The sequence below is a fragment of the Arachis duranensis genome, chromosome 10, assembly GCF_000817695.3.
Source record: "Arachis duranensis cultivar V14167 chromosome 10, aradu.V14167.gnm2.J7QH, whole genome shotgun sequence".
NCBI lineage: Eukaryota > Viridiplantae > Streptophyta > Magnoliopsida > Fabales > Fabaceae > Arachis > Arachis duranensis.
This window is the reverse complement of record NC_029781.3, coordinates 27,689,914-27,702,844: the sequence shown is the minus strand read 5'-3', so window position 1 is coordinate 27,702,844 and position 12,931 is coordinate 27,689,914. Positions and strand designations below refer to the sequence as shown.

Sequence of the window (12,931 nt, the reverse complement as noted above, 5' to 3'; positions counted from 1 at the left end):
AATTTTGGGTAGATTACTGATATTTTTTAGTAGAAAATTGATATTTATAGTTGTTGGTTACAGGAATTGTGTATTGCTTACGTGGGTCACTAAGGAACTTCATTTTCAATGGGTTCTCAAAATCTCTATTGGTGGTAAGTAATGGGTGGACATCCATTAGCTGCTGGGTTCAGAGAAAAATATGTTCTAGCACCACCTGAAGTTTGTTCAAACTTTGATACAATGAAAGAATCTTGTGTTATTCTTTCATACGATTCAAACACATTGTGTCTTGATGATTGTTGGAGTTTTCGGACTTTGTTTGTATTTTAATTTCAATTGATTTTCTTATCCATTTATATGTGTTTTTTATTTGAGTGGTATACAATTTCGAATGTTCATGTTACTTTTTTTTTTCACAGTCACTATGATTAATTGTATGTTGATTTTTGTTTCTTTTTCTAATTATTTGAAGTGTTGCTTTGTATTACTAATATTGTGTTTTTTTTCTTTTTTTCTTTTTTTTTGTTTCTTATGGTTAGTGGGTCTAATATTACACTTTGGTCTAATACATCAATAAAAAATTTATTCAGTTACCTTAAGATCAAAAAATTTTTCTTCTCTCTTTGTATATTTTGTATAATTCTTTATTCTCTTCTTTTTGATATGCTCATCTCATTATGGTTTACTGCTTTATGAGATTTGGTTTGTTTATAATGTGTTCCAATTTTTTTAAGAAAATGGTGTTCCCAAAGTATATCAGTATACTTACTTTGTTTTGTCAGTTTTATTTTTTTATTTTATTTTCCATGCTGAGTGATGTCTTTGTTTATTTTTTATAGGTGTCTCATCTTAGATATCATGATTGATGTAATTGAGAAAGATATTTGGTATTCCCAATAAGATCTCTCTTCTTTTTGTTTTCTAACTCTTATATGTGTAAAATTAAATTTTAAATAATTCTAGAATCTAATTCTTAGGTTCAGTTGAGTGTGTTGTTTGGTATGCAATAACTCTATATATCTATATTGACTTGTGTACTCTTGTTATATGGATTTGGTAGAAATTAATAGTCTATGTGTGGGAGGTCTATTACGAGGTAAAATTATTCAGTTTGCTATGGGTAGGGGTGTCAGGCGGGGAAGCCCGCCCCNNNNCTTCTATTTAAATCAATATAAATACAAATATTAAATATAAATAGTCTTCAAAGGATATAAATAGTCTTCAAAGTAAATAAACATAATCCAATTATCCAAAATACTAAAGTCATAGTTATAAATAGTCCCATAGACAAAATAAATATATAATCCAAAGTCCAAAAACATAATTATAAATAGTCTTCAAAGCAAATTAAACTTAATTCAATACACTTAATTTTCATCTTCATCTTCATATAAGTCAATAACATCATTAGAACCAACTCCTGAAGAATAGCCTTCTCCTTTTGCAATATCTTCCTGATCTTTATCTTCTTCTAGAAAAAAGTAAATAAATATTAGCAAAATAGTACATAATAATGTTCAAAATCACTCAAGTATGTATGTCATAAATATAATATACCAAAATCATCATATCCACGTATCCAATTTCTGGTGCAAATCACCGCTTCAACATTATCTGACAACAAACGACTTCTATACTTATTCAAAACATGAGAACCCATGCTAAATGCATATTCTGAAGCCACGGTAATAATAGGAATGCTCAACAAATCTCGTGCCATTAGTGATAGTGTTGGAAAACGATGATGGTTGTCTTTCCACCATTGCAAAACATCAATGATTGCATCATTGCAAAATAATGTTGCCTCACTCAAATAAATATCTAGTTGGTTCTTTCCACTTTTCACTTCAGCTTCTTGATTACGGGACATCAAATCCTTTGCATTACAAACAATATATGAATCAAAAAGTATGAAAAATAAAAAACACATATAATCAAGTAGATAAAAATACTTACACCAACAATTTTAATAAGCTGAGTTCCAATTGCAGAAGATGTTGCTTGAGAAAAATTACTTGAAAGTTGGGAAGAACTCTCTACAGTTGTAGAGAAATTTTGATCATAAACCTCAAAAATCTTGTATAACTTACTCTTCACAAGCTCCACTTTGTCTTTAGCACTAATAGGATCAATCTCATTATAGCAATGAACCAAAGTGTTGAGTTTAAATCTAGGATCAAGAACTACCCTAAATGCAAGAACAACACTGTATTCTTCCCAATATTTATTGAACTTAATCATCATTTTTTCTCCCATGTTCCTTATAAGCACTTCATCATTCTTCAAACTATTCATTAAAATCAGCTGGATTTGCCAAACTTGTAAAAAATACAAGTTGGATGTTGGGTAAGAAGTTCCAGACATCAACTTGGTAGTTTCGTAAAATGGTAACAAGAAATCACATATCTTTTCAGTTCTTCTCCACTCATCTGATGAAGGACAATACTCCCTAAACCCAGCTTCTTTTACTTTATACATTTCAAAAGCTTTCTTATAAGGAATAGCACTTGCAAGCATTGCATAAAGTGAATTCCACCTAGTAGGAACATCTAAACATAATGCAGTCGTATACTCAAGTCCCTCAATATCTTCAAAACATTCTTTAAACTTAACCATTCGACTTTCAGATTTTCTCAGATACTTAATAGATTCTCTAATCTTATACACTGCATCACCACATATTTTCATTTCATCTTGGACAATAAGATTTAAAATATGAGCAGAGCAACGAACATGAAAGAATTCACCACCACACAACAATGAACCATGCACATCCAAAGTACTTTTCAAGTGTTCAACACAAGTATCATTAGAAGAAGCATTATCCAAAGTAATGGAAAAAATCTTTTTATCAACTTTCCACTCAGTCAAAAGCGTAAAGATTTTAGAAGACAATTCAAATCCTGTGTGAGGAGGAGGCATATGACAAAAATTGAGAATTTTACTCAGTAATTTCCAGTTCTCATCAACAAAATGTGCAGTCAAACATATAAACCCCTCATTGGTACTGGAAGTCCAAAGATCAGATGTTAAGCAAATTCTATTTGGAACTGAAACTAAAATTTTTTTAAGTTTCGCAGCTTCTCTCTTGTGAACTTTCACTATGTCATCCTTAACCGTATTCCTAGAAGGAAGTTTCAAAGTTGGACTAATATATTTCACCCAATTTCTAAATCTCCTATCATCAACCATATTAAAAGGCTTATCCCCAGCAACTACATACCCAGCAAACATATCTCTAGCCACTCCTAAATCAATCTTCAGTGAACCCATTTTAAGTTGCAATTCTGCTATAGTCTGACCAATATCTTCATACTTAATTTGAGTACAACTATCAAGATGCTGTTTTATAGTAGAAGTGCCATATCGCTTACCTCCAGCTTTAAACACTTTCTTGCATCCTTTACACTCAGCACGTTCTACTCCATCCTTATCTGGACCGAGCTTTTTGAAAAAATTCCAAACATCAGAGGTTGCTGGTCTCAACCTTTTCGAACTAGGTTCATCAACCTCGACTGGAGCAGCCTCAGAACCAACTCCAGTGGTAACAAGGTTACTCACAGTTTCAGAATTCATATTTCTTGAAATAAAAGTAAATGTAAATTGTTTATATGAACTAGGTTTTTCAACCATTAGCAAATCATACAAAAAACAGCAAGTATTCAGTCATAATCAAAACTCAACCATTATGAAGTATATTCAAAACTCAACCATTATCAAATTCAAGCATTTAACCAACAATCAACCATTATCAAGTATATTTAAAAATTGAATACTCATCTAGTTAGAACAATTTAGCACATTAACTTAAATGCATATTTTAACAACGAAATAAATTGTTGTCCCGCAATCAATGTATAGTCAAATACTGTTATTTTTCTTAAGAACTGGTACCACCCTCAAATCTCAATTACAACCAGTTGACCCTTTGCCAGGGCAAAATTTTAATTTATAAACCATAACTCAAAGTTATCTTATTTAACTTAATGTTTATAATTTCATACATATAACATTTATAATTACACACTTATTACATCTAATATTATTCAATTTTAAACCTTGGCAAGGGAAAAATTTTAATTTATAATGCTTACTGAAACAGAATAGGAGGAAAAATCTTAAAAGAAAACTTGAATCCTCAATTCTTGTGTTACTCAATAGCTTAATAGCAAGTGTTGAACCCAGAGAAGTGACCTATTCAACAAGAATATGATTGGAAAATAAGCTTTAGTTTAATAATTGAGAATAGGATGAATGAATGTCTAATCAAATGGCCTAGGAGAAAGATTTAGATGCAAAATAATGATATAGATGAATAATGGAACAACATATTTAAGATTCTTTCCTTTCTTTTTTCTTAGCTTATTATTACTAGTTCTCCATTAGATTCTGCACTCTTTTATCCTTAGTGTTAAGAAATCAATCAATTATAAAAAGTAACAATTGATCCAAAATCTGCAACCTTAGCACATGGTACCTTTCTACTCTGCCTTGTTTAGCTTCCAATGGAAACTTGGAACTTTCAGATTCACATGTCATGTAACCATTGTTATTAGTGGGTAACCACATACCCTCCATCATCAATTCTTGTTTAATCATAATTCCAACCTTTTTTTTTTTGGGTCTTATAATTCCAACTTTAATAACATCACTTGGGTGCTAAAAACTGCACTAACAACTGCATAGACAGCTGCATTTGATGTAACAACAGAACAAAAAAAGGATTAGTTGCATATGAATTGAAAGAATATGTACAATAGGTATGAGTTAACCACCAGAATGACAAATTCAAAGAATATGTCTTCTGTTTTTTTTATAATGACAGTGAGCTCAATAACTCAGGTATTTCTTCTCATCAATAAAATTGTTCAATTCTCTTAAGATAACTCCACCCTTTTTCTGTACATAATAAATAACAACACCATGCACCTTCACTTAGCAACACACACTATAAATTACAATCATCAAGTATATCATATATCAACTTGTGTTAATAATTTGAAAACAAAGAATTAGTTACAAATATGTGTTCAGGACTTCAGGTAATAGCATTAGCAAAGGTTAGAGTTGTGCAGACCTTGAAGGATCAAGGAGACAAGCAGGCAGCAGCCGTGACCGAGAGCGAGGAGCAGCAGATTCAGAGGACAAGTCACGACTCACAAGACCCAGGAGCCCAGGACCGAGACCAGCAGGCAGCAGCAACGACGGCCAGACAGAGGTGAGGACGTAACTCTGAAGTTCGAGCTGAGGTCGCTGGACGATGGAATTGAGAGACTGAGAGTGACGGTGAGGAGCTTAGGATGACCGAGTGAGAGACTGAGAGTGGCGGTGAGGAACTGAGGAACTAAGACTGAGGAACCGAGTGAGAGGCTGAGATCCGTCGAGGAGACTGGAGAGTGGAGACGAGACGACTGAGTGTCTGGGTGCTGCGGTGCTACCGTCTGCCGAGGAACTAAGAGGAGAGGACCGAGGAGTGAGAGTGAGGCAGCTGCAATGGGGATTAGGGATTGGGGAATGGCCGAATGGGGATTCAATTTAGGGTTTCAGCTGTTTAGGTGGGTGGGGAATGGGGATTGGGTCGGGTCGGGTCGGTTGGGGTGGGTTCATGGGTTCTGGGTCTGGGTTCATGGATAATGGGTTTAGCCCAAAAAAAAACCTTCAGCCCGCCCTGCCCCGCCAAAGCCCACGGTTTAAGCGGTTTGGGTTAGGCGGGCTTTTGTCTTACGACGGTCCCAAATTTCTAGCCCAACCCGCCTTTTTTGGCGGGTTACGCGGGCCGGCCCGGCGGATTAAGGCCCGTTTGCCACCCCTAGCTATGGGTGGGCTGTAGGATCATTTATCACTCTATATTATTATTAGATTTGATGAATGTCTCTTTTTTCAGTTGAGGTAGGACTAAATGGTAACTCAATGTGTTTTCTCTCTCAAGATGAATTTAATTTAATATTTTATTGTTTATTTAATTTATTCTATTTACTATTTTTGCACATTATTTGCTTTGGAAGAATATGAGGTAGAAGAAAATATAACAAGACAGAATGTGTTTAAACAAAATTTCTTGCTGTTTGGTTTAGGGAAGGAAATAAAAAAAAGAAAAAAATGAGTTGGAGTCCATGTAACTTTTTTCTCTTCCTTCATTCATGGCTTGAAAATAGGTGGAAAATGTCACAACAATATCAAGATGAGAACTTTGTGCTTTGTTTGATAGAGTTGTTAAAATTTTTAAGTTTATTCTATTTGAAATTTTAAAATACATCTCTGTTATTATTTAATTTTAAGAAATACTTTTTGTTAGATAACATATTAGTTAAAAAAGTTAGTAACTTATTTATTTTAGGTTTTTCTCACCCTACATAATTCACGTGTTGATTGCTTTTTATAGGTTTTGGTTGTTTGTTGTGATGGTTGATGTGATGACTGACGTGATTGAGAGGGCAGTTGTTATTTTCAAGTATAATTTGCTTTTTATGTGTTATTACTAGGTGCTATATATGTCAAGTCAACTTTTTTGGTGTAGAAATTTGGGGGCAGCTTCTGACTTTCCCTTCTTTTGTGTTCTTTTAGATTTATCACTCTATATTAGTATTAGATTTGTTGAATCCTCTCTTTTTTCAATTGAGGTAGGACTAAATGGTGATTCAATGTGTTTTCTCTCTCAATATGAATTTAATTTAATATAGTTATTGTTTTTTAATTTATTCTATTCATTGTTTATGCACATTGTTTGTTTTGGAGGAATATGAGGTAGAAAAAAGTGTAACAAGACAGAATGGGTGGAAAACAAAATTTCTTACTATTTAGTTTAGTGGATAAAATAAAAAAAATGTAAAAAATTGAGTTGGAGTCCATGTAACTTTGTTCTCTTCATTCATTCATGACTTGAAAATTGGTGGAGAATGTTACAATAATATCAAAATGAGAACTTTGTGCTTTATTTGATAGAGCTGTTAAAATTTTTAAGTTTATTCTATTTGAAATTTTAAAATACCTCTCTCTTGTTATTTAATTTTAAGAAATACTTTTTGTTAAATAAAATATTCCTTAAAAAATAGGGTAACTTATTTATGTTAGGTTTTTCTCACCCTATATCATGGATAATGTGTTGACTGCTTTTCATAGGTCTTGGTTGTTTGTTGTGATGGTTGATGTGATGACTGATGTGATTGAGAAGGCAGTTGTTATTTCCAAGTAAAATTTGCTTTTTTCGTGTTATTATTAGGTGCTATATATGTCAAATCAACTTTTTTTGTCTATGAAGTTGGGGGCAGATTGTGATTTTTTCTTCTTTTGGAATTTTTTAGATTCTAGATATAGATTGCATCTATTTAATCACTAAGCCAATGAACTATAATTTACTTGATATATTAATATTAAATTAATATAATAATGTATGTATAGATATACTGTTACTATCTACACTAGAACTACATTATCCAAGAAATTGTATTGGATTTGATTTGATTTATAGGTTAACAATGATATTCTAACTATTTTCTATTGAATGTTATATATTTAAGTTGAATGCTTAATTGATTTATTTGAGAATATTTTAATATTCTTTTGATATTGTTGCTCTTTTTATTTCCATTCTATTTGTGAATGATTACTCTAATTGATTTATTGATTGATATATTTATGTTTTGTTTATTTTTTTTAAATTTTTTCTTTTCATGCATCTGAAATTCTGGGATTTAGTCAGGTGAGATATGCTAATAAATGTCTTTTCCTATTCAGTTTCTTCCCAATGACTACATTATAGGTGTTTTTGGGTGTGCCTCATATGCATATGCACATATGTTCAAGTAGATTATATGTTAGTGGGTTTTAGGGTACACTATTCTATTACTTTATAATTATTATTATTATGATTCTATGAGATTTGTTGGAATGTGTCCTTTCTTATTTAATTGTTGCGCAGGGAGGATAGCATAGGTGTTCTTGATTGTGGTTGCTGGATATGTGTGTGATAGGTAATAGATGATGTATTCTATGTGATATATGTTTTCCCACCCTTTCTTTGAGTTATTCAAATTCAAATTCAAATATTTTGGTGATTTGTTAGCTTGTCTATAAAAAGGACTCCTTGGTTGTATCGTTCAATGCACCTCATTCCTTCTCTGAAATCCTTTGTTTTTGGTTTTGTATTTATCTTTTTAGTTTTCTCTATTGTGTTTGGTGGTTGAGCCAATGCCTCCTCTATTTGATTCTATCTCTAAGATCCACCCTCCAAGGGAGGCATGGAGACTTAAAGTTAGGGTACTAAGAACTTGGATTGTTCCTTCTTTTGGAAATTATGAAGTTACAAATTCAATGAAAATTGTTCTTGTTGATGGAGATGTGAGTGGCTGTTCAATGTTGGTCTTGGGTTGATTTTATCTACGGTTTTCTTTCTTCTTTTGTTTTTCTTTGTTGTTACTGTTTTTTGTTTTTTAAATTTGTTGTTGTTTTTTGTGTAGTCTAACAAAATACAAACAACTGTTAAGAAGCAGCTCATAAATAGGTTTAAAGAGAGTATTATTGAGGGTCAAACATACTGGATGTCATATTTTAGTGTTGTTCCAAACCAAGGCAATTATAGGGCAGCAGAACATGAGTTTAAGTTGGCTTTTCTTAATCGTACAACTGTTATTCCTGTCTCTGACGATGATATCCCAAATACATGTTTCGATTTCTGTCCCTTTGATGAGCTCTTGAAAATGACTGAAGATTACATTTACTTAGTTGGTAGGTGACTTTAAATTTTTTTGTGCCCTTCATTTTTTTTGTTTCAGTTTATTGCTTTTTTTCTTGGCTGTTTTTTTATGGAAGTGTGCACTTTTAAACTGTGATTTTATTGATGTTTGTTTTTTTGGATAGATGTTATTGGTTTGCTGACTTTTGTTGGTGAAGAGAAAGAGTATGTGAAAGATGCGAAAGTGATGAAGATGATCATTCTTGAGTTATCTTCAAAAGAGTTTTTTTTTTCTGCCTGATGTTGATTGTGTTTTGCATTGATTAACTATTATTTATGTTAAGCACTTGTATTTTAGTTTTTATTGGTGTTTTACGTTGAAATGTTAATGGATCTAAGTTTTTCAATAAATATTTTTTTTCAGGTTGACAATACGCTGTACTCTGTTTGGAGAGTATGTGGATGAAGTGCATCGTTTCTTAGGTTCTGGCTATATGGAGCAGCCAGTTGTTGTGATCCAACTTGCCAAAGTTAAATTCTTTAGGGGTAGTCAATATTATAATGTTTATGCTTCCCAATTTCCTCTGATATTTATTTGCTTTATGTTTAGTTCCCTATTTTTAACTATTTATTTATTTATTTATCTATTATTTATTTAGTTGGGTGTTTTGTAGGACAAGTTGGTCTCCAAAATGTTATGCATGCTACTCGGCTGTTCTTTAATCTAGATTTGTCTGAAATAGTTGATTTCAAAAATAGGTTATTGGATAGTATCTTATTAGATGACATGTTTAGTTGATTGATGTTTTTTTATAGTTTTAACTTGGTTAATATAATTTCAGTTTATTCTCTTTATTCATGTTTTAAGTTTTGTTGATACTGTTTCTTTTTTTTCCTTTTTTTTAACTGATTTTTCCTTTTTTTTTCCTGTAATTCTTCTGTGATTATTAGTATAATTGACCAAGGTATCAATGGAACACAGTCATTGTTTATTGCTAATGAGGGCAAGGGTGTTTCATTGGAAGATGATTTTATGCGGCTTACTAGAAGATGCACTATTAACGAACTTCATGATAACAACGAAGTTTATTGGGTTTTTTCCATGTCTTTGGTCAATTTTGACTTAGATGTCCTTTCATGAAAAATTTATACGAAGTTTATGTTTTCCATTCATATCTCAATGTTTATTTTTTATATTATGATAGGAGGGGTCTTTTGTGGTTTTTGGTTTTGTGAGATCTATTGTGGATGAGGGACCTTCGTGGTATTCAGCTTGTATTTGTGGGAAGTCAATTCAGCCTTAAGGTGGTGCATATTATTGTGATTTTTGTCAGCACTATGTTACCAATGTGACTCCTAGGTAGCTTGTGTTTATTCCTTTATGTGTGATGTTCTTTTCTTTTTTCTTTCTCTTTCCTGTTGTTGTTTATTTCTCCTTGTTCCATTTTCCTAATTACAGTTATTTTGTTGTTTTTTTTGTTTCGTGTATTAAATTTTTTATTGGGTAATTCTTTGGTGGTCAGATATAGGATCAAAATAGCTGTTGAGGATGACAATGGACATGGCGTATTTGTGTTATTCGATCATGAAGCTGCTTACTTATTGAAAAAATCATGTGCTGATCTGTTTGGAGAAGTTCAGAAGGATGCAAATGTATGGTTTATTCCCCTTTTTTTTCTTTTCTGTTGTTGAGTTTAATAGTGACCGAGATCTGTTTCTGTCATGTATAACTGTTTGTTGAGTGTGTTTGAGTGTGTATTTTGTCCTAGATTCCTCTAAGAACTATGTTTTTCAAATTATTTCACAAGTTGTTTGTGGAGATAGTTATCCTGTGATGTTCCAGCAATTGGTGGGTAAAAAATTGCTCCTTAAGATAGATACCAAGAGTGTTGGTACAGACAAGTATTTTGAAACTTTCCGTGTGAGAAGAGTTTGTGATGATGCTGCTATTATTTCCATGTTTGAGTTGCCTAACTATGATGCCAATGATGAGCGTACTCCATTGAAGGTTGCATCTACAAACTTGTGTTTTTTATTTTCTTTATTGTTTTTTAGTGTTTCTTATTATTTTTTTTCGATTGATTTTCTTTTATTTATTTATTTATTTATTTTTTGTAAATTGTGTTTAGGATGGTAAGTTGGGAAAGATCCCTTCAAGTGAGGATGAACATATTGTTGACAAGAGGGAGCCCTGTGAGGTGCTGGATGAGGTATCACTGCTGATGGGAATTGTTCAAATATGAAGACAAACTACAGGCCTTTGATTGATTTTCTTGGTGAAAAGGGTGCTAAAGTTCCTGGATTGGATGATATAAGTACTGAAATTGATATTGTAAGAGAGGCAGGGAAAAGTGTTGGTGATAGTGTACTTGTTGATGGGAAGTGCAGTCTTGAATTTTCCTCTATTGTTTATCGTATAAAAGGCTTATTTGTTCCTTTACTTGAATTTTTCAATGTGTCTTTTGCATTTGTGCTGAGAAGTACCTTACATGCTTGCGAATAATTGGGCTTCTATAGAGATTACAAATCTCATTGAACTTCACTTTGAGCCTTTGAAGTGTCTCTATTTTGTTCATAATTTTATAACTTCAGGTAATCAGATCAACAAGCTATGACTGCAAGCAATGAATACAAGTATACAACTAAAGAGTCTTATTAGTATAGTGAGGTCAAAGATTGCTGTTCTGTTTTTTTTTTCTGTTTGTTTACTATTGGAATTCCGACTCTTATGTTTTCAACCATTACTATTTTTTAAATTGTGATAAGTTATTGTATGATTTTTTCTTATGTTAGTCTAACTTATATGTACTTTCAATTTATTTTTTTAGGAAAATTTAGAAGAAGAAGAAGGAAGAACTAAGTTTTCAATGGATTATATGCAAGGTGCTACCGTTTCCTCTAATTACCTTTAATCTCATTGCACTATCGGTTCAAATGAAAAAATTCTAGAATTTATTTGTTTTAAAGTTAGTTTAAATTTTAAAAACTATTTAGTTATTTGAACTGCATAAAATATATATGTATCATTTTTGGTTTAATTGATTTGTGTGCATTTTCTAAATGCAAAAAAGTGTAGGATTTATTTGCGATTAAATCAGTTTAGCTGCTTGAATTAGTTACTTCAGTTGCTGATTCATTAATCATTTTAAAAAGGATTTAAACATTTGAATTAGTTAGTTGAATTGGATAATACTCTTTTATTGAAATGACAAGTTTTCTACTTAGCGATTTGTTACAGAAGAAAATATTATATTTAATGGATGTAAATAATATTTAAAATAGGTTAGTATTAGAATAATAATATCATGAAAAGTGTTGTTTATTTGGTTTAGTCTTTTGTATTGTTAGTATTAAAATCGTAATAATAATAATATTTCAGTGAAAAATAATAATTATAGTATTAAAATGCTAGAAACGTAAAATTACTATTGATATAGGTTTTTTATGAGAAATTAGAAAATTAAGCTTTTCATAACAATTTTAAATTAAGTTACAAAAAATGTAATATATCATCATGTAATCCAAAAATAAAGTATATACTATTTAATATAGATAACATGTGATGCTGTTATTATTGTGATATTTATTATTATTAATTTAAGGTAACATACTAATAATTATATAGTCTTGGAATACATAAAGAAAATTGTGATATTTATAATTAACATTTAATGTAGGATAGCAAGTATAATTTTTTTACTTGTTACTGTTTTTATTATTTGAAAAGGGTTTAAATTTTTAATAGCTGACAATTAATTTTACTATGCCTCTTCAAATACTTAACAAAATGAAAATGTATACAGTTTTGTGATTATAATTTAAAAATAAATTCTTTTCTTTCTCTTATAATTTTAATATATACACTTCTTTTGATGGCATATGTATTTTGGTCTAATAAAAAGTTAAGTATGCCTCATGATAATTATCTGCAAACATTTAAATCGTAGGTTAAAGAATTTGATAGGTCAAGTTCAAGACAAAATCCAAAAGTTACCATTAAATGATTTTCACTCCTTATATTAGACTCTATTCTCTCCCTCAAGAAATCATTCAGGCTCGATGTTTCTCAATTTTAATCTGTAGCTTGCGATCTCCAACGTTTTGTAATTCGTGCCATCTTTCCTGGTTTTCTTTCTTCACATTTCTAGTGATTTCACTCTATTTTTCCTTTGGACCTGATTGTTTGTTCTTGATTTTGTTAAGATTTGCTGCTGCTATTTATTCAATCATTGTAAAACAATCCCTCTTTTTTATGTAACAGATAAAATATTAGATTTT

The 12,931-nt window shown here is 31.3% G+C and overlaps 2 protein-coding genes across 2 annotated transcripts; one reads left to right on the top strand and one right to left on the bottom strand.

The window, feature by feature from the left end:
* Nucleotides 1-1,841: 1,841 nt before the first annotated feature.
* Nucleotides 1,842-3,558, bottom strand: LOC127742890 (zinc finger BED domain-containing protein RICESLEEPER 2-like). Its single transcript, XM_052255603.1, has 2 exons — nt 1,998-3,558; nt 1,842-1,858 (listed from the first exon to the last, which is right to left on the bottom strand). Exons 1-2 carry the CDS (start codon nt 3,556-3,558, stop codon nt 1,842-1,844), a joined length of 1,578 nt encoding a protein of 525 aa, XP_052111563.1.
* A 1,448-nt stretch (nt 3,559-5,006) lies between these two features.
* LOC107469618 (uncharacterized) lies at nt 5,007-11,156 on the top strand. Its single transcript, XM_052255602.1, has 12 exons — nt 5,007-5,200; nt 7,102-7,159; nt 8,439-8,706; nt 8,839-8,935; nt 9,078-9,199; nt 9,328-9,412; nt 9,605-9,746; nt 9,859-9,941; nt 10,177-10,306; nt 10,497-10,661; nt 10,783-10,863; nt 10,899-11,156. Exons 1-12 carry the CDS (start codon nt 5,007-5,009, stop codon nt 11,154-11,156), a joined length of 1,683 nt encoding a protein of 560 aa, XP_052111562.1.
* Nucleotides 11,157-12,931: the final 1,775 nt, after the last annotated feature.

What these genes read in the sequence shown, in the direction of transcription:
- LOC127742890 (XM_052255603.1), bottom strand. Translation starts at nt 3,558, where the DNA reads ATGAATTCTGAAACTGTGAGTAACCTTGTTACCACTGGAGTTGGTTCT.
- LOC107469618 (XM_052255602.1), top strand. Translation starts at nt 5,007, where the DNA reads ATGTGTTCAGGACTTCAGGTAATAGCATTAGCAAAGGTTAGAGTTGTG. An exon ending in ATGTGATTGAGAAGGCAGTT is followed by an intron (nt 7,160 to 8,438) that starts GTTATTTCCAAG and finishes TTTTTTGTGTAG; the next exon opens with TCTAACAAAATACAAACAAC. An exon ending in ATAACAACGAAGTTTATTGG is followed by an intron (nt 9,747 to 9,858) that starts GTTTTTTCCATG and finishes ATATTATGATAG; the next exon opens with GAGGGGTCTTTTGTGGTTTT.